The sequence below is a fragment of the Tympanuchus pallidicinctus genome, unplaced genomic scaffold, assembly GCF_026119805.1.
Source record: "Tympanuchus pallidicinctus isolate F22 unplaced genomic scaffold, pur_lepc_1.0 scaffold20, whole genome shotgun sequence".
NCBI lineage: Eukaryota > Metazoa > Chordata > Aves > Galliformes > Phasianidae > Tympanuchus > Tympanuchus pallidicinctus.
The window spans coordinates 4834833-4855017 of NW_026294722.1; the positions used below are offsets into that span (position 1 = coordinate 4834833).

At 44.2% G+C, this 20185-nt stretch overlaps 1 protein-coding gene across 2 annotated transcripts in view; it reads left to right on the forward strand.

Moving 5' to 3' along the window:
- Nucleotides 1-38: 38 nt before the first annotated feature.
- LOC128080887 (peroxidasin homolog) overlaps nt 39-20185 on the forward strand; it is a 44980-nt gene continuing 24833 nt past the window's right edge. Inside the window, exons 1-4 of one of the 2 annotated variants that reach the window (XM_052683659.1) lie at nt 39-3355; nt 11524-11595; nt 18543-18614; nt 18864-18935. In XM_052683659.1, coding sequence (XP_052539619.1) covers nt 3192-3355; nt 11524-11595; nt 18543-18614; nt 18864-18935 — 380 coding nt within the window. In that variant the 5' untranslated portion in view covers nt 39-3191. Of the gene's footprint in view, nt 3356-11523; nt 11596-15325; nt 15497-18542; nt 18615-18863; nt 18936-20185 lie in introns of those variants that run through there. The other variant, XM_052683660.1, reaches the window with a different exon arrangement.

Below are 20185 nucleotides of genomic sequence, written 5' to 3' on the forward strand. Positions count from 1 at the left end.
TAAACACTGGTTAAGAGCACTTAATCATATGGTGCAGGTGCATAGTTTGTTTTAGATGACCTCCTCAGAATGTAATCAAAAGAAACCTGCCCATCTGATGATTTCCAAACATTTATGTAATGGAGTTGTGCAAGATTTGTTTTGGAATTAGCATACACAGCACTCACTGGTCTGGATTTTAATAGGAAATTTAACAAGTGAGTTCACTCACCTGGCTGATAGGTTTATAGAGAGCAGAGGTATCAAGAGCTCACTTAGGCTGTTTCTCTGTTTCCAGACATGATCTCTAAACCAAATGTGACAAGACCTTGTTTAATGTGTTCTCAATTACCACCGTTTTTGTAACTGCTCTCTTACCTCCTGTGCTGTGATTTAATTCTTACTTAATGCCAATTTTAGGAGCTTATTCCAAGGCTTCCTTTTCACTAGTGTTGAGAATAATGCTTTGGCTTCAATTGTAGTAGGGAACTGTTTATAATAGCAAACCCAGCTGTTACTAATAGAGTGTATCTATTGACCTTTATTCCATGTGATAGTTATTTGTAGATCGTTTCTTCCTGTTGTAAAAGGACATTATCATACACGCAGATAAGCTATGAAATGGGAATAGTACAGCATTAATGCTTTCCTTCATGTGATGCTTGCTAGGAAAAAAAAAAAAATCCCTTCCTGCTTTGGAAAGCTGTGGATGTGTTGTATCAATGGTGTTAAGTAGATGAAATTTGTCAAGACAGGTAATGTTTATGTTTCAGGTAATGTTTGTGTTCACTTCATAGTAAGATATACGTCTCAGTTCCCTGGGAAGTGATGAAATCTTCAGAAGGTGTACTCTGAAATTCTTCTGCTGGGACAGAAGTGGTAGATGACAATACAAGGGTGTTTAAAAACAAGAAAACCCCAAGCTTCTTCTATGTTAGTGTGGAATTCTTTCTAGCACAGGCTAGAAATACTTAAGCAAGGGGCACAAACAAGAACATTCATTCCAGTCACTTAGGAGTTAACTTTTGGTTCTTGTTCAGATTTGCACGCTCCTTTTTAAACAATTTGTCATGTTAATGCAAAATAAAATGAACTAATGGGTGTGTAATGGAACTGTGACTGGTAGTGCTTCATAGCATCTCATTCCTCATGGGGAGGAGATGGGCAGAGCAGGGAAGGTATCCCTCAACTTCAAGCAAAGATCTGCTTCTAAGTAGATTCAGGGTTGCAGAACTTGTTTTTTTGCACTCCAGTTATTCCCATTATGCTCACGTGGCTGTTGTTAAATCTGCTGGCTTTACTAATAATCCAGATCTCACAGAATACATAAACACACATCAGTCCCTTCCAGAAGCTGCCACCAACTGCATGACAACCCAAGCAAAGACTGCACACTGATGAGCAGCGCAGCTCTCCGGTTAGCAATGGAAACAAACCTGGAAAGGAATTATTTTTTACAGGTGGTTGGTTTATGCTGTGGCACGTAACTGAAGGCAGAATCCATGAGCTGTCCAGATGTGCATGGAAGGTGGTGACGACTTGTTTGTGTAGGAGCAGGTTGAGTGGCCACTAGAGGACAGTGTGCACAAAACCATGAGTTGGGTGCACAGGGGAGCTGGGGAGGTGTCGAGCAAACTTGCCTGCTTTCCCAAGTGATGCCAATGCAAACAAACAGTGGATTGATTGAGCCTTAGGTGCAGAAAACTTGCTGCATTATGCCATCTTCCTAGTTAGAAATAAAATAGCTTTTACCAAGCTTGACATGCCTGATGCTCTGGAAGAGATCAGCTATGAGGCATCAGCTGCTGTATGATGGTAACTTGTCCAGTGTTCGTTGACACACAAGGCTAAATACCTGGGATATTTCTGAGTGAAGAGAAGTATGATCTTAATATATTCTGGAAGGTATTGTATAAACCTTGATTGACAAGGTCTTTGAGAGAGGAGGCTGGCAAACATAACCACATAAAACCACACATGGAAAAAAAAAAAAACCAACAAAAACCCACCACTTCTGCTCTGAGTGCTCAAGTGACAAAATATCTGAGGGGGAAGGCAAACTGGGGAGGTTGCAGGCCACCTGGGGTAAGTACTATTTCCCTGTGTTAGCTGTGTTGCAATGTACAGTACAAAGCAGATGTGCAAGTTCATGGGAAGCTCTGGGTTGATTGCACAGGTGATGTGGAATGATGTGATGCTTCACGCCGAGCTTAATGCTTCACACTCATGTCTGTTTAAAATACACATGTAAGAACGTATACACAGTGGTAACTGTAATGTTAAAGCTATTTTCATTCTAAGTGTCTTTATAGTAATAAGATTGATAAATTAAGCTGGGCACACATCTTTCTTTTTTGCATTTTTTTTTTTTTTTAATCCTCCAAAGAGCTGAACAAATTGTGGTGTGTGTTTTCTGCAGGAGTTACTGCAGTCCAAATATGGTTGCTCTGATTGTTTCTTTCCCTCTTCACCCCTTAGTTGCCCCTTTTGTTTTTTCCAAAGCCCCAGCATTTCCCTGAGTGGTATCTTTGTGTTATGAAACTGCATTAACTAAAAGATCTTTGGAATAATATCTGATCAATTTCCTATGACATGGCAAAATGCATCCAGCTGGGGGATTTTAGGTCTTTATTTCCAGGCTATTTATCTTTGTTAGTCTCCCTTTTAAAATCTCTTATCGGTGGCGTTCAGAGTTCCCAGAAGTGATGGGAAATGCACTTCACCAGTTGTTACACATACATGCAATAACTATCCCCAAAGTGGTACTGTGTGCTGCGTTTGACAGAGGCTGTGAGGTGAGATACCATCCTTAGTCTGCAGTCTGCTAAAGCAGAAATTTTGGCTTAAAACTCGAGTCCAGGCTGTCAGAATCCCAGTGATTATTTTGGTCATCGTCCATAAAGATGCATTATGGAGTTAAGGATGCCTAAGGAGTTAACCTGCTGTTCAAAGTAAGTAACAAGGCAAGAATAAATAAAAAATTAGGACTTAATATTTCAACGCTGCAATTAAAGAGGGGTGGGAACAGCCTGATCTGCAGAGATGTACATAATGGCAGAGAGGGTGGGCGGTTGGACTGTCAAACTGCCTTAATTTAATTGCAAACACATGCTGATGAGTCCCCTCCTCCTGGACCTCAGGGCTGGGAAACTTTTTTTTTTTGTCAGCTCCCTGCAGCTGAGGATTGAGGAAAATACACTCCAGCAAACACCATGCTGATCAAACCTTCAGCTCTTCTGGGCTTTTGGTGCTTTCTCCTCCTGCCTCGTTCCTCCTGTTCCTGTCCTCCTCGCTGCCTGTGCTTCAGGACCACAGTAAGATGCATGCATCTGATGTTGGAAACCATCCCTGACATCCCACCTCAGACGAGCATATTGTGAGTAACCTTTTCATTTTGCTGCCTTTCTTATCTGCTTGGTGTTCAGGAAATAAAAAGGAAAATGCCTTTTGTCCTTTATTTATTCATCCTTGCTGCAGGATTGTCTGCGCTTGAATCTGTTTCATGCTTTCAGAACATGAACTGCTTCTTTTGTCATTAATTAATGGTTAATGGGGCAGTCAGTTGGGGAAATGCATACTAATAATGCCACACTATCACTATCAAGACGGTTTTGGGAAATCAGGGGTCACAAATGTTAAAACTGAATTATAGAAAGGTACACAGTTTACATTTCAGAAGGATATGGGTGTAGGAGAGAGAGGAAATACTGCAGGTCAGGCTTTTGTCTCTACAAAACAAAACAAAACACCACCACCACAACAAAAAACTTAATTTTTCGTAAATAAAACCCCTATTTTTCTCTAGACTTTTAAGTTTTAGCTTTCCAGTTTGTATCTCAGCTGTGCAAACCAGATGTGAAGTTTATCAATGAAGCAATAATTGGGGCATCTCGCGTTCCTTGAGAAACAAAATATACCTGTTGAGTTGGCTGTGCCTGTTGTGGAGGGGGCTGCTGGCTATGGCCATTCAGGTGGAGAAGGTGGAGGAAAAGGGCATGAAACAGTTGCAGTAAGAGATGTTTAGGAGACTCTCAGGTCCAGGAGAGCACTTTCCTGTCGATGTATAGTAGTAAATCCTATGCTTAAAGGTGTCTTCGAGGTGCAGTGCCACGTGAGAAAAGTTCAAAGACTTTTTTTTTCTGGTAAATAGCAGGAAAGACTTGTCAAACATCGATCTTAATGCTCATTCTCCTTACATCACTGCTGTTTATGAAACTTATCCAGCCCTGGAGGGTTAAGAAGCCTGTCTCTGTTCTCCTAACCAAATCTGGTCTCAGGCAGAACATCCGAAGCAGCGTGTCTCTTACAAACATTGCACTAATACTGTTAATGCATTTTACCTACTGACAACTTGATGGGGCAGGATGCTGGCATGATAGTTGTTGCATCCAGGTCTGCCTGGGTGGAAGGGGAAACAGAGGTTCTAGCAGTAGAGGCACACAGGAAAATGCCCACACTTCTGCAGCTGCCAGAACTGCCACCTTGGACTCACTGTGACATGGGGCAGAACAGAATTCCCTCGAGGCATTCAAGACCAGGCTGGATGTGGCTCTGGGCAGCCTGTTCTGGTGGTTGGCAGCCCTGCACATAGCAGGAGGGTTGGAACAAGATGATCATTATGGTTCTTTTCAACCCGGGCTATTCTGTGGTGTGCATATATATAGAATCTGGGCATGCTTTCTAGGCTGGTGATGCTGCTGTTGCTGCAGTGTGATAATATCTGCTTGATGGTTTGTTGCATGCAGTTTGGGTAGTGGCTGTCTGCTCTGCAGTAACTTACAGTCTTCAACAGTCCAAATTGTTGCCAACCTTTTTCCCCTTACAGATTTTTCTGCATCTTTAAGTATTTAATATGTACATGCACTGTTTCTAGCAAAGCAGTTTGCTGCTGCTTGTTTAAACATATGTCTTACTGGGGAAAAATTTGGGTGGTGGGTTTTATTTTTTTGGCAACTTATTTCCAAGCTCCATAAAGCTTTATTTTCATTCTTAATTCCAAACAAGACAGCATTTGTTGTTGCAATGAATAGCCTGACTGTGCTTCCTGTGAAGATTCCTCGACTGTAGAGGGAGAGAAATGTACTGTGCTCACCAACTTTTTTTCAGTACAGGAATGGTGTATTTCTGAATGATCTCACTCAACAACACACTTCATTCTCTTATGCTGTGGGGAGTAAGATGTGACTGCTTATCTATGCAGCTTTAGTAAAAGCATTGGTAGTATCTGTTTGCAATGTATCTGTTTGCAATTTAGCTGACATTGAGGTTTTTTTTTTGTGAAACTCAACCTGGACAGGTGGACAGATTTTGCCAGTGCAACATATGCAGTCACCATACTTTTCTCTCCCCTGCCGTGTCTCATCTGCTAACTAGTTAGCATGTGCACTGCTTGTAAATGGGCCATGATTTGCATACTTAACCATTTGGAAAGCTGATTCATTTCGTTTAATGTGCTAACTATAGCTTTGGATGGGGAACTGTGGTTTTAAGCATTAACAGAGTGGTGTAGGTGTGTGATATGAAAGTAGTGTTGTTACAATATGAGACTACTGTCTATATGGGCTAGTATTGCTGAGTGAGATTTACCTGGTGTATGCAGACAATCAGAAGAGAATAATTGTAAGTAAAACCCATACTGACAATTAGTGATCCCTATAGAGAGTGATACGAGCTGTTAGCAGATTGCATGCCTCTGTATGATGTGCAGCAAGCGAAGACACTGACTTTCTGGCTGTCTTAGGATTTAATGTATGTAAATGCATTTGCCAGCAAGCATCCCATTGTATCTGTTATAAATAGCATTTGAATAATTACACTTTTTTAATTGTGAAGGATTAAAGAATGCTCCTTAACCAAGCCCCCGACTGCTCCAGCTTTTTGGTATGTTCATTTTTCTGCTGGGAGGAGAACTGTTCGTTCTCAGTTTGAACACTGGGAGCGTATAGCAAGAATGGTCTGATCGTGGAGCCATTCCGAGTCAAAAATGTGGGATCGTGATATTTTCCACATTTGCCCATTGGTATGAATAGGACCAAGGCTGTAACTATGGATTCAAACCCCGATCAGAGGCTCCAGCTCTGTTCCCTTGCAGAGCAGCTGCGGCTTCCAGATGAGCGTTGCTTTGTAGTTGCAGTTGGAGACTTTCTGACTTCCGTGACTCCGTGCCACCCTCTCTGCAGTGCTCCTAGTGGAGCAGGGAAGTCTCCTCGCCAGCACACGCTGTGCCTCGACCAGCCCTGCTGGCAAATGGCCCCCAGGGGTTCTCGCCAGCTGGCGGCCCTTGGAGCAGCCCGTGGCCCTCTCGGAGCGATGCTGGGGTTGGCATGGGCCCAGCTCTGGGATTGATGAGCTGTTACTGGCTCCTCTTTGGTCGCCATTTCGCTCCTCCCTTCGGAGTCCCAGCTGGGTGCAGCCGAGGACCTGGCCCAGTGTCTGATTTTAGCAACAGGCTGTTTGTCTTCGGTAACGATGCCTGTTGGTTCTATCCTGAGCAAAGAGTAGGACGGCAAGAATGGCTACACGTGTACAGATAAGCTGTAAAAATTCACGATGTTTTAACTGCAAGCGTATTTTGGCTGCTGTTGTTCAACTGGAACACGATTCTCCAGATGTGATCTGCTGGTTACTGCTGGGATTCACGCCGTTTGTTTAGCCAGCAGCCCAAAGAGGGGAACAGCTGTGAAACATACACTCCGAAAATTTCAATAAGTCTTTAACCTTCAAAGCCGTTTGTTCTACAGAGTGACATTTAAAACAATAAACTTTGAAATGCATGGGCATGAGTAGAAGAAATCTATGGAAAGAAGTTCCCCTCTGGCTGGCAGCTAATGGATTGCAATCCAATTATCCGTGGGTTATTCTCCTTTTTGCATTATGCATAGCACATAATGAATGAACGCTTCCAGAGAAGCATAGCTGAGGGCACCAGCAAAGATGACGCGGTATTTGGCATCTGAATGCATTGCTGGCATGAGCCGGAGGTGACCCAGTTGCTCACAGACCTGGTTGCTAATTGGGCACTGTGAACACGGCCAGCTTGACGAGTTTCTTTTCCTGTCGTCGCTGTATGTTCTGTGTGGCTGGTGACTGCTTGTTTCTTCTCTTGCACAGCAGCAGGGAGGGCTGTGCCGTGGCAGGGTGCAGCCCTCGGTGTATTAAGGAGCATAACTGTGAGAGAGAACAACACACGTTTGTGTGGGGAAGGTTCACTGAGAAAAAGAGTTCTTGGAAATGCTGCTCCCTCTGTGATGTCCATTCAGTCTTTGGGATGAAGAAGGGGATTGCTCATTTCCTCTGTGTGTGATGGTCTTATGTGCAGTCATTAAATGCACACCCACACATTCTGCTTGTTCCAGGTGTGATCTCTTGCTGGCTACTTCTGCTGTAGTATTTAATTCCCATTAAACCTTTTTGAGGTGACCTAAGCTTTCTGTGTGTCCAATTCATAGCAGTCACTTCATCGGAAGGAAGGTCTTTAAAGACTTTTTTCCTTCCTAGAAGCACTGCAGCATTTTTGCTGAAGCCACTCTAACTCTCAGGGTCGTAGTTACCTCAGGTGTTTAGAACTCACTGATCAGTCATGCCATCATCTGGCTCTTACCTGAGTATCTGTGCTTTCCCTGATTCCCTTGGCTTCACCACATCCTTCTTCCCATCCCCAGGAGTTTTTGCTGTGCACTCAAACGCAGCTTCCTCAGGGTGGGCTGCAGTATTGGATGGGAGCAGTCTGTATTTTTCAGTGAAGGAGTGTCTTTGTATTCTGCGTTTGATGTTTGTGCTCCTCAGGAGCTAAAAAGCTGGTACTGATGCTACGAGAGACTTTGGATTGAAGAATGCTATAGCATTTCATTTAAGCTGACATAGTACTACTGCACTCTGAAGAAGGTATGTATATTTCCACACTCTGAAATTTTCTTTTACTGCTTCTGGATCAGGGTGAGAATACAGTTCAGGAAGAGAGCAAGCTGTCTTTATTTGATGAGGGCAATATTTCAAATAGACAGTGCAAAGGAAACATGCATCATGTTAAGAGTGTCCTGCTCTGCGCTGACATGAATATCCAAGAATAGATCTAGCTTGTTTGATTAGGATCAGACCTTAATCTCCAGGCCAGCTGTTAATACATAATAGTTTGAATTATCTGAGATGATGAGGTCAGCTGTTTGCTGTGCAAATCTTCCAACCTGGATGCGTGCACTTGAGTTGGAAGTGTTTGCTGCACCTCCTGTACTGGTGAGAGCTGGAGGGGTGCTGAATGGTAGGAGGGGATGTATCAGCAGACAACTTTTCACTGCCTTCAGAAGCCACCCAAAACCACTGCCTGGAACCAGTTCTGTGTGTGCTAGCTTGCATACACTCAGAACAGCGTGGTAGGCTGAGTACTGAATTACTGACTGGTTCTTGACCCAGCTGACAAAGAGGGAGTCCTTAAATATTGTGGGTGCTGAAATTTCTAAATCTGATTTCAGTAAGTTCTTAATTAGAATCTGGTGTGCCCACTGCTCTGACTTCAGTGCATAAGCACTGTATGGTCTGTTCTGCAGCGTGGGGCTCTCTGCATTTATGTGCTCTTTTGTGTTTCGTCCATGATCCTAGTATCTTCTCTGTCACTGTTTCCATGCTGCACGTATTTTCACTCCTTGCACAGTCAATATCTCAATGTCTTAAACTGGTACAAACCAAAATAGCAGAAACTTGGAGTCCCCCCATGGTCTCCTTCTCTCCCTTGCTGCTCGGTTCTCCTTGTAGGGATTTAGAGATGAAGGCTGTCATTTATTAAAGCCATTTGGGGGTTCGTGTATGAGAAAGACGTTCCGAGTTGGGTAGCTGATGACAGCGAGTCTGGAAGGCTTCATTCCCATCACAGCAAGGCTGTTCTCCCTGCCAGGGCTGTTTGGCAAGATGGGAGAACCTGCAGAGCTGACTGCTGTGCTCTGTGGTTAATACATAAGCAAGCATTCTTCTGACAAGTGTTCTGGCTCTTCTCATAAGGGGGGGATACTTGACTTAAAATCATGTTTAGGATGTCTTTCACGCTGTCTGTTCTCCAGGAAAAGCTGGATGGAACCTCAGTGTCTTAACCCTGTTTGTAAGGCGACCTTTGCTCTGTGTCATTGGTGATGGTTGAGTGGCTGCCACTTACCACGACCCCTCTGTGTTAAGCAGTGATTGCTGTGGCACAGCATTAGGAATGCAAAAGATAGTTCAATGAAGCAAAAACACAAATTTCCCCAGAACTACAGTAAAATACCTCTTGTAGCTAATTATCTGGTTAGCTAAGATGGTAATATGTGATTCACTAAAAGGCTAAATAGATTATGCAGAAATGGGAGATTGTTGTAAAAGCTGTTGATTGCTTTATAGGCTGTTAATTAGTTAACACAATGATAACAGCTGAGAGGATCAGAAGGATTTGAGTGTCATTCTATGAATACCTGCATCTCCCAGTCTGCTTGCAAATTCTCTCATTCTTGATATGCTTCAGGGATGGGGCTGAGCCTCCTGGAGCAGGGAAAGGTAAATTACTTCAATAATAACAAGCCTGAGGTTATCCACATTGCCCAGCCTGGCATCCTGGCAGTGGTGCTTTGACATGAGGATTTGGGGAGGTGTTCTGTAGAGCCACTCCGAATTGATCAGTGCTGACCCCAGGCTATGAATGCGTGAAGGATGTGCGATCTTCAATGCAGATCCAGACTCCCAGCCTTGAAAGTAGGAAGGATTGTTAAATCAGAAGGGAATTCCACCTCCCCCTTTAGGTTTTGCACATTCCAAGGTAGAGGGATGCAAGTGGGAGTGAGGGAGCCCAGCTGCCCACGTATGCAGCAGCTGGGACGGGCTGGCACAAAACAGCTGTGCTGTGGGTCCCTGTGAAAGCACACTTGTTTGTTAAAAGAAATATGAAGCTCCCAAAGTAAGCACCCTGGGAATAGGGAGAAACAAGAGTTTCTGTGTACAAAGGACTGAACTCCGCAGGGAGTGCTCTCAATCACTGTGCAAGCCAGGAATTTCCTGGTGCAGCCCTACATGGTGTTCTTTCACCAGCTGAGCTTCAGGCAAAGGCAATGGCTGGAGGAAAACACTGCAGATGAGCCAAGGTTAATTTCTGGGAAAGGGCAGGACTTTTTCTAAACCAGTTCTCTCGTTGCTTTGTTTGGAGCTGCAGAGTTACAGAAAGGGGAAAAGACAACAGAGGAGACATCTTCCACTGTCCCATATTCTACCCATTCAGTGCTAAAAGGGAGATAACAAGACAGATCTGATATTTCAGTTTAACTTGAGTTAGACAAAAGTACTGTGCGTTTTCTGCCTAAAATGTAAGAAAGCTTAGTGGGATTTTTTTAGCATAAAATAACCTTTTTATTTTGTAAGATGTGAAATTAAGAAACGTTATGTCTTCAGTTAAAATCAGCCTTATTTGCTGTGCGTCTTCCTCTTGAATACTTTGGATGCTCACTGAGTTGGTTTCCAGCTACTTGCAGAGCTACTTGTCTCTTCCTAATCTTAATTTTATAACGGCCTCAATTCTGGTTGAAGCCCATTGTAAAAATAATTGTTGAGCTTTTAGGAATGAAGCATGGAATTCTTGCTTTAAAATATGACTTCAGATGCTCTGTAGCTCACCAACAGCCCGATGGCATTTCAGAGCATTCATTCACTTAAAATAAGTGTCCTTAAAAGGCTGTTTTAGAGGGAGAAATAGCTGTGTGTTCTCTAAATGTGATAGTCGAGGCAGCAAAAACAAAAAAAAAAGGTGCTTTGGGTAGAAACTAACAGCAAGAAGTGTTTGTCAGTCTTTTGCAATTTGCTATAATGTGCTGGAGCATGCAAGGAGCCCAATCCATGCGCATTCCCTATCGAAACGTTTCTACTTGCTTAAGTGGGTTAACCCACTTAGCTCTTATTTTATTATCTCATTAGCAATCAAAAAAAAAACATGTTTTAGGGTTCCAAATCAATGCGGTTACATGGACAGCCCTTGAAATTTGCCAGAATCCCCTGGACTCCACTAATTCTAATTGAAGTTGGCACAGATTTGAAACGCAGGCAGCGATAAGCTGTTCGAAGTCTTGGAGCACTGTGAAGAAAAATGTGAAATGCTTATTATGTGAGGTTATTGGATCACGTTTAACCATTTTAGGACAAAGATCATTTTGTTGGGGTCCTAAAAAGTGGCTCCACATGGTGATGTGCATTCCTCTGCAATTCAGCACGTATCGTTGTACGTGAACTTGGGGTGATAAGTAGCAGAACTTGGCTGCAATTCATGGAAACAAGCACTGGAGTCCTTTCAGCCTTTAGTTTTCAACGGGATGAAAATAAATGTTGTAGGTGTAGGGCTGTGCAGGCTGATGGCTGACTTTGCAGGTAATGGTAGCCCACAGCCATCATCCACATTGCTCTCCCTCCTGCCTGCAGTCGTCACCTCTGCTCCCATTGCTGTGGGCATGGCACAGACTCTCCCAGGAAACTTCTTCCCTTTGATGTTGATTTCTGCTGGCTCAGTTCTGTTACGAATGCACTGATTGTGTTTTCTTCTTCCAGAGATTTACGTTTCAACCACATCAGGGAGATACAACCTGGGGCCCTCAGGAGGCTGAAGAACCTCAACACACTGTAAGTCCCTCTTGGTGATCCTGCCGTGAGGTTTTTTCTTTATGACTGATGTTAGCACTAGCTGCCTTAAGGGCTTAAAGATGGCCTAGGTTTTACTTACTTATTTCAGCCAAATTGTACGTATCCAACTAATGTGTCACGATCATCTCTGCTCTACCCTGCATTGTGTGAATTACCCTTTTGAATCAAATGTGCCATCTAGTAACTTACATTGTGGTAATTAACCCTGTCTTTTAAAAGGAATGATTCCTGATGCATGCTCTACTGCCTGAAGAAGTGTAGCTTTAGAGTAGCCCGTAAAAAGAGTTATGGCCTGGGGTCAAAATGATAGAGGGATGCATTAAGAGCTGCTTCGTTTTCACAGTGCTTCAAATGCATAAACCACATCAGCTGCTCTGCGTGATGGTACTGAAGTGAGACTGCATCCTTCCAAATGCCAGACTGTCGCTGTGCTTTGCCTTAAAATAAATGCTAGCACCTACCTTATTGCAGACAGGGATGAGAGCGTAAGGCAGTTCCTTTGGTTCTGCATCTCAGCCAGAGCAGGCATGCTGACACCACTGTGATGTACTGCTTTACTGACAAGTTTCTCACTCCGATCAGAGGAAGTAACAGGAGCCTTTGCTGCTTCTTGCTGCCATGAGGCTAAGGGTTTGAAGATAGATATGAGTACATCTGCATTGTGTAGCCAAGGAGCTGAATCCAAACCAGCTCCCAAATTAGAAACAGAACTGTGCTGAATGTAATTGGCCTGTCAAGGCTCAGATCTGATTATTCGAGCTGTAGCATGGCGCTAACAGCTATGAGATTGCTAGGTTTGAGCTTGAGCCTCTCTGTGAGGCGACCAGCTAGTTTAGGACTTGTGCACTGCATGGCAGACATGTTTGTATTTCCTGGCTTCAAATGTCTGTGGTTGTAAACAGCAAAAAAAAAATAAATGTCCATACTTGTTTTTTTCTGACTATGGGAGATTTGAACCTGCTCCAGTAGAGATGGCAGTGCTGAAAGAAGGAATACCTGGGCTGTAAGTTCAGACAGCTGTAAGAAGCTGTAGAAAGGGTAAGACTACAGGAGTGCTCTGTCACGGAGACTTGTTTAATTGCTGTGTTTTAAAAATCGGTGCTTGCTAAAGTTTGTTTCACTGCATGCTGGGGATTGACTGGCCAAACCCTGTGGTGTGGCTGCAGGATGCCTGTGCCCCTGCTCACAGGGGAGGAGCTCAACTTGTAGACTGGTGGAAAATGTGATTTCCAGAACTCTGCTTGGCCAGAGTACAGGAACAGCCCTCATTAGTATCTCAGACAGCACTGTGTGGTACCGAATGATTTTTGGTAATGACCAAAAATAATAAGAAAGATCCAGAAAATTAATATTGATGTATTTCTCTAACTGAAGATGACCATATTTCTTACCTCATCTGAGCTCAAAATATAGGGCCGGAGTTTGGAAGGCTTTACCTTATCACAAAGTTCTTCTGAGGCATGGTGATTTTCCATCCTGCTCCTCCAGCACTGAAGCTCTCCTGATTCAAGAAAACCAGCTCTTCCAAGTGGTGTCTCTTGGCTTTCTGCCTCCACGTGCAACTGGATAGGGACCTCAAGGGCAAGACTTCCATGAGCAGATGCAAAAGGAAAGAGGATTGAATGTACCTTCCTCTCAACCCCCCACGACCCTAATCTCATGGTGATGGATGCTTGGGCAATAGGAAGGATGTGTTTTGTGCAGATGGTGGACAGGCTCTCATGCTTTCTCTGAATAGTGTCTTACAGCTCTTACCAGAGCTAGAATACTGGGCTAGCTGAAAAACACTGCTCTCACAAAGTATGGCATTTTAATATTTCAGTTCTGAATATCAGCTGTTTTTATAAATGAAACCTTACCATTTAGATAGCAGCTCCTGTGCTCCGGTTTGTTTCCTGCTTTGGTCAGCAAATTGGGAAGATCAGTTATTGTCACACTCAGAGGTTACTGAGTTCCCCATTTGTGAGTGTTAACAGGAAGAGGCAGTCAGACCCTGTGCTCCTAATGCAAGGTTCTCTTGAGGAACTCTGGTCTGTCTAATTCCCACATCAAAACTGACAAGAGCTGAAGAATTTGCTGTTGTTTCCTACATGGTAACCTTTTGCCTCAGGATTTATATAGGTTTTCAAGTGATAAGTTTTTAAAGGTCCCAAAGAGATGTGCTGGGTAAATTTGGCCAGAATACTTGAAGCGCGTGACTTAGAGGACAGAGGAGCTCAGGTTCCATCTGTGGGAGCTCTCAGACCACAGCTGTCTGCCATGGGATTCTCAGAACTAAATGTGCCTTAACCGAAAATAAGGCTTTTGAAAGAGCCTTTTCCTGCAGCACTCTGACCTGGCAGAGGAAGGGCAGTACAGTTGGGTGCATTTTCTGTTTTGTGTCTCCATCCGGGCAGGATGGCTGTGAATATTCAAGTTTGACAGTTTGTAAACCACCCTGATTAGGAAACCTTTGTGCCTTGCACTGGAGCAAGGAGGTGAGCTGACAGAAGAGGAGCCTGTCCTGAGTGCCCATGGGGCTTTTTAAACATCCTGGGTAAAGTTCAGACCTTCCCCTGGCTCTCTGCCTTCCTCTCCCTGATGCAGGAGGTTTGATAAATTACAGAACACTACTTTAAAATTAAAAGCAGTTTGTATATGGAGGAGCTGCAGTGATTACATGCTTCTGGCAGGGGACTCGTGATGGAGCAGCACAGGTAACAAGCAGTTATCTGACATCCTGCCCTGCTGAGAGCTCACTTGTCAGCTGTCTGCAGCATTGTGTGCGCTGGGGGAATTATTTGGGGCCCAAATTCTTGGAGCTGTAAGGCTTTCTCATCCCTTCCTTCTGCTTCTTAAAGACACACAGTGGTTTGAGTTGGAAGGTACCTTTCAAGGCCCTCTGGTCCAACTCCCCCTCAGTAACAGGGACACCCACAGCTCCATCAGTGCTCAGACTACTTAGGAAGCATCACGTGAGAGCAAAAGGCGTTCTGGTGAGCTCTGCAACTCTCCTTCAGATGCTGCTTGTGAAATGCACTGGAGGGAGTAAGGGAGTAACTGATGGTGCTGTTTGGGATCTTCTGGTGCCTCATAGAACCGTTAAGGTTGGAAAAAAGCTCCAAGATCCCCAGCCCACCCCTCTGTGCCTGCTCAGTGCCATACCTCCCTCAGTGCCATATTGCCACAGCTCTGGAACACCTCCAGGGATGGTGACCCCCCTACCTCCCCCTAGGCAGCTGTGCCACTGCATCACTGCTCTTTCAAAGGAGTTGTTCCTAATATCCAACCTGAGGCTCCCCTGAGAACACAAATCCCTGTGAGCAGCCCGCGTGTCAGAGCTGCTGAATCTTGGAATAAAAGTTTCATTCTCAAATATGGGAAATGGCTATTCCAGATCATTCCGTCAACAAGGGAGAATGTGTGGCTCAGTGTTAAGCTAGCTTTTTCTCCCCCTTTAAAAATACAGTACACGATGATTTCTATTAATGGTGGGAGGAAAAAAGTAGCTGTTGTGTCACGATGACTGCAGCATGTGGTTTGTCAAATGAAAAGAGGAAAGAGTAGATGTTCTGAGGCTGAATTCTGTACTGTCACATCATTTAACACATGCTTCAAAATAGAAAAATGACTCACTGAATGCAACTTAAGCCTGTGCTTGGCAACCTGGAGATGGGGTGGGGAAGGGAGAGGGAGGGACAGACAGAACATAGAACCTAAAGGAAACTCAATGTGAAATGTTCCCGTAGTGAATACAGGCCAGATCTCATGGTGCTTGTGTATCACAAGCCTCCCAGAAGAATTTTCAGGAATAAAACCTGCATGACTGAGTACATCTATTCATTCTGAACCAAATTCACCAGCTGTCATGGAGGGGAATGCGCATCATTTGGCTGTCTTGGTAAGCTCCAGGAAATGTACTTCTGATACCTTTGATTTAGCTTATTTTGCTGCAGGGTACGCTTCAGACATGCATCTATAATGATCTTTCCAGCTTCTGTCTGCCAGAGCATTTATTCCCAGCAGATCTGGTTAGTAGCAGGACTTTGCTTTCAATTCTCCGTAACGTTACCAGGAATTTGGGCGTTTTGCTATGATTGCAGCTGGGATCAATATCCAGCTCATGCAAATCATGGCCAGGATTTTGCACGCTTCTTTGCCTGAGTGAAGTGCACAGGAGTCCAGGAACAGACAGCTGTCCACGGGCCATCTGAAGTCTTCCTGGGTTCCAGATGTGCTGTCTTGTCCATGGATTTCCCTGGAAGCAGCTCTTTGGAATATATGCAGCGTGATAGCCTTCATAAATTATATCAGTTTTGAGTGTATTCCAGGACATATCCTACTACAATAGGGAGTCCTGAGACAGGAAGCAGAGATTGCTTCTTCCATACACTCGTTAACCTTTAATCAGGCAGTGAATAATTCTTTTGAGTATCAGACGATGAGATAAGAGGTCGGCATAGCGTGTGCTATTTGAACTCCCAGAGTTGCTCTCATTTGGCTCAGATCACTGTCCTATTGCTGAGACAACAAAAGGGGTTTGATCAATGTTTTTCAACAGCACCAAAATTCAACGGGCCAACGTGTTGCAATTAAATCTATAGCTTTCAATCCAGGTCTAAGCTCTCTGTGTTAAAAGGTTGGCCAAGGAGCTCAGGCCGTGGTGGACAATGGGATAACCAAGGCTGTCAGTGTGTCTGTCCACAGGGTCTGGTGCTGGCAGTCCTCCTGTTCCCTGTGAAATGAGTGTTGGTTGTATGGTAGGAGACAGGTGGGAATGACATTGGAGCTGGCACCTGCTTATCAGCCCATCCAGCATCCTCAGAAGTGTGGCCAAGGATCAGATAGCAGGGAACAAGCTGCCTTCTTTCTTGTCTGGCTGCAGATGAAAGCATGCTGAGAGAGCAAGGGAAGGAGCGTGTGCAGTTGGTGCCTGTGTTGTCTTTGTCCCATAGGTAAATGGACAAAAGCTCTCTCCTGTGCTGTTCTTGAGCAGTTATTTCCAATCCTTGGGTGTTCAATTAACAAATAAACCTTTGGGTTGTTTTTCAGGGACTGTATTTCCACACAGCATATTTGGCTGTCAAAGCATGATAGCATGTTCCAAGAGCTTGACATCATTTTTGCATCCTTATGAGCAAAATTGGGTCATGTAGCCTCAACCATGTGTACAGAGCCATTGCTTCCAGCTGTGCAGAAACTTTCCAGCATGTCTCTGCCTTAACCTCTTCTGGTTGCTTATCCACAATGCTGACTATGTGCAGTTTGGCAGTGGCACTGAAGTTTGGGATGGCTAAATAACTCATTGAGAGACCACCGTGAGGTATTCTTTCAAAACCTTACTGCTTTGACTTCCAAACGATTAGGGGGGGCTTACACTCAAGTACCACATGTGCTTTTGGGACCTCTCATGCAACTCCCCACCTGAAAACAAGCTGGTGGAGGGTTGGTGCGGCTCAAGTGGCTGAAGGCAACTTGTGAAGCTGCCATAACACATCTGTGCTTCTGAGATCTTGCATCCCTGGGGCATCTGATTGTATTTTCTTTACCAACGTGCTTTTTTCCATTTCTCCTCACTCCGTTTCTTCTCTCCTCCCTTTACCTATATACCTATACAAACCCTTGCTCCCAGGAAGGAGCCTTTGCTCATAGTACCAGAGGCTGTCTGATGTGCTTTCTACCCTCATTTCTCCATCAAATAGGAGCAAAAAATTGGGCTTTCCTGCTGGGAAATGACAGAGCTGTCTTCTCTTGTGTTGTCAGGTGCCAAATTGCTTCTGAAGGGCACATTTATCCCCAAAAAAGGAAGAGAAACAACTTGGAAAATAAGCTCCATGAACAGTCTGAACCGTTCTTACATTGAATTTAACTTGATATTGTAAGGTCTGGCAGCTTACAGAGGGAATAGCAGTTTTCCTTCAACACAGAAAAACAAATCTTTGCAATATGAAGTTGCAACTCTCCTTTTTGTCCACATCTCCAGTTAGGAACTTCAAAACTAAGGTGAAGCCTTTACTCTGAGCCATCAGGCTATGACACCCACCAGTGGCCACAGTAAGTTTTGCTGGATCTGATACTGTGGGGAAAGACCCAAAGGAGTGGTGCAGTTAGGCAGCCACGGTGTACAGTTAAATCCTGCCCATTAAAGAGCTATTTTTAAGTTATCTATTGAGGTTTTTGTGGTGTTTGGCTTGGCAGTGGTTGCATAAAGAGTTTCTGTAGCATTCAGCTGTGTGGTCACCGCCGCTGTGGTGGTTACAAGGGTGAATTGCCTTTCTGGTGGCTGGCATTCATTTGCATCCACAGTCATGGCAACTGCACATAAAAACCAGAGATGCCTGCCAACACGATGCTGTTCATAGATCTTGTATTAAAATCTGGCGCAAGGCTCTCTAGATTGAAAGAGGCTGTTTGTGCACAGCAGCAGATACAGGATCTGTAGTATTTATTTATTTTTCATACGTACCAATTTGTATACAAAAGGGATTTAAACCAATGCCTTTCCATTTAACAACTCTTATAACCCGTGCAGTGGCACTCTGAACTGCTTTCGTACAGTTAAAACCTGGCTCTCCTCACACAACCTTGCATTCCAAAAACCTGTGCAGTTGTACAGAAACAGCAGCAACGATTGAATTTGGACCTCCCCTCTGCTTCCAGCTGTCTGTCTCCCTTCCCCTCATCCTTTTTCTAGTCTAAATTGGGACTTCTGGGTGAAGACCACCGTGGTGAAAGGTAGGGAAACACCTTTGAGTGCTGTATATATTAGAAGCACATGGCGACTCTGGGCAAGAGATGTTTTTGAGTTATCTGCTGTGAACATCCCAGCTGTGGCCTAATAAACCCTTTTAAATCTTAAATTCTATGCATTAAGGATTTCTGTGGCCAGCCAGCAATACAAATGCTGTGATTTCACCAGCTGTATTTTTGTTTCTTGCTCTGAACAGGCTGCTGAACAATAATCAGATAAAGCATATCGTGAGAAGATCCTTTGAAGATCTGGAGAACCTGAAGTACCTGTGAGTGGATAGCTCAGTAATCTCTTAATTTCTTTGAAATTGAAAAGCTCACTTCTAAAGTTCTCGAGTGAAGGGTGTGCTTTGTGCACTCAGAATTTCTGGATGTCAGTGTTGTAACTGTAAAATATTGCCCTTGAATTCAGTCAGAAAGCTCTGCTTTGGATTAAGGTTCATAGCTGTTTCCTGTGTCTTTTCAAATACGGCTGCTGTGTGGTTATTCTGATGCATTTCTCTCTCTCCTTTTCAAAGCTACCTTTATAAAAATGAAATTCAGAGCATCCAGCAACATGCCTTCCATAGGCTGCACTCCCTGGAGCAGCTGTAAGTATACATGATGTGTGTCAGAGCTGAGCTGTCGGCTCGTCTAACCCGAATTCTGCACTTCCAGTTGTGGACTTAGCAGACAGTGGGATGTCCAGCTTTGTTGTCCAGCTTTGCAGCATTGCACTGGCTTCATTGCATACAGCTGGTCCCAGTATTGATCTGAGGACTATTCCTATGACATCCTATATGTTCTCTTCCAGCCCCACACCGCTGAAGCATAGAATAGCTCAGCTGTGCTTCCGAATACTTTTGCATCCACAGGCCTTCTAATGGGAGGGAAATACAGACATGTTTGGTGGCTCAAAATAGAGTGCAGCTGCCCCCCTGTGTTTGCTGTGACTCCTGGAGCACAGTGTAGGGTCTTAGGGTCTGGCTGATCTCTTCAATTGAGAGCAGTATAGTGTTTCTTTTTTTGTTGGAAGCAAATGGATGAAATGCATTCTGTGAGCTGGGGTTGGAGTGTTTAAGAAAGCGACCAGGAAGGTGATGCCTGCATGCATTAAAACATCTGGAAATTCCAATGGGGAGAAGATGATGAAGACAAAGAAGCTAAGTGATGGCCTTCCCTCCAAGCTGTGTAGTACTCTGTGATGAAAGGAGCCTCGTGTGTTCTGCTGGCAGCTGGAGCCTGTCACAGTGAGGTTCCTGCTCTCCTGCTTATTGCAAATCTGCGTCATTTGTTCTAAGTAGTTTTGTTTTTAGACTGTTTTAGTGCTCCATGCTCAAGGTGAGATGGAAGGACTGAGCTCTGACACTCTTCTTGCGTCTTACTAAACTGGGATTTGATTTTTCATGTAGGTGTCATGATATGTTACGTGCACGTAAGTAAATGTGTGTGCCAGAAAGAATGTAAGCGTGGGTGTTTCAAGTGCAGGCATTATTTGCATCATTGGAGAACAGTCAGCAAAGGTGAAACCTCTAATTCCTGGATTGTCCCAGATGACACTTTGTAGGGCTTGAATGTGACTAGCAATTTTGCTACAAAAGGAGTAGAATTCAGCTTGTTTTCCAGGCTGACAGCAAAAGTGGAGGGAGCATAGCAGGATGTTCCAGCAATCCCAACACTAGCTGTGTTCCCATCCTAGTGTATGGGATGGGTTTATGGGTTTCCTTCATCCAGCTCTCCAGTGATGCCTGGGAGAAGACTTAGGAAGCGGATCCTGGCTGGGCTGTGCTTGCAGAGATGGTGCTGGCCATAGAGATGCTTTAACAATGAGCGTTCCAGACTTGATGTCATGAAAAAAAAC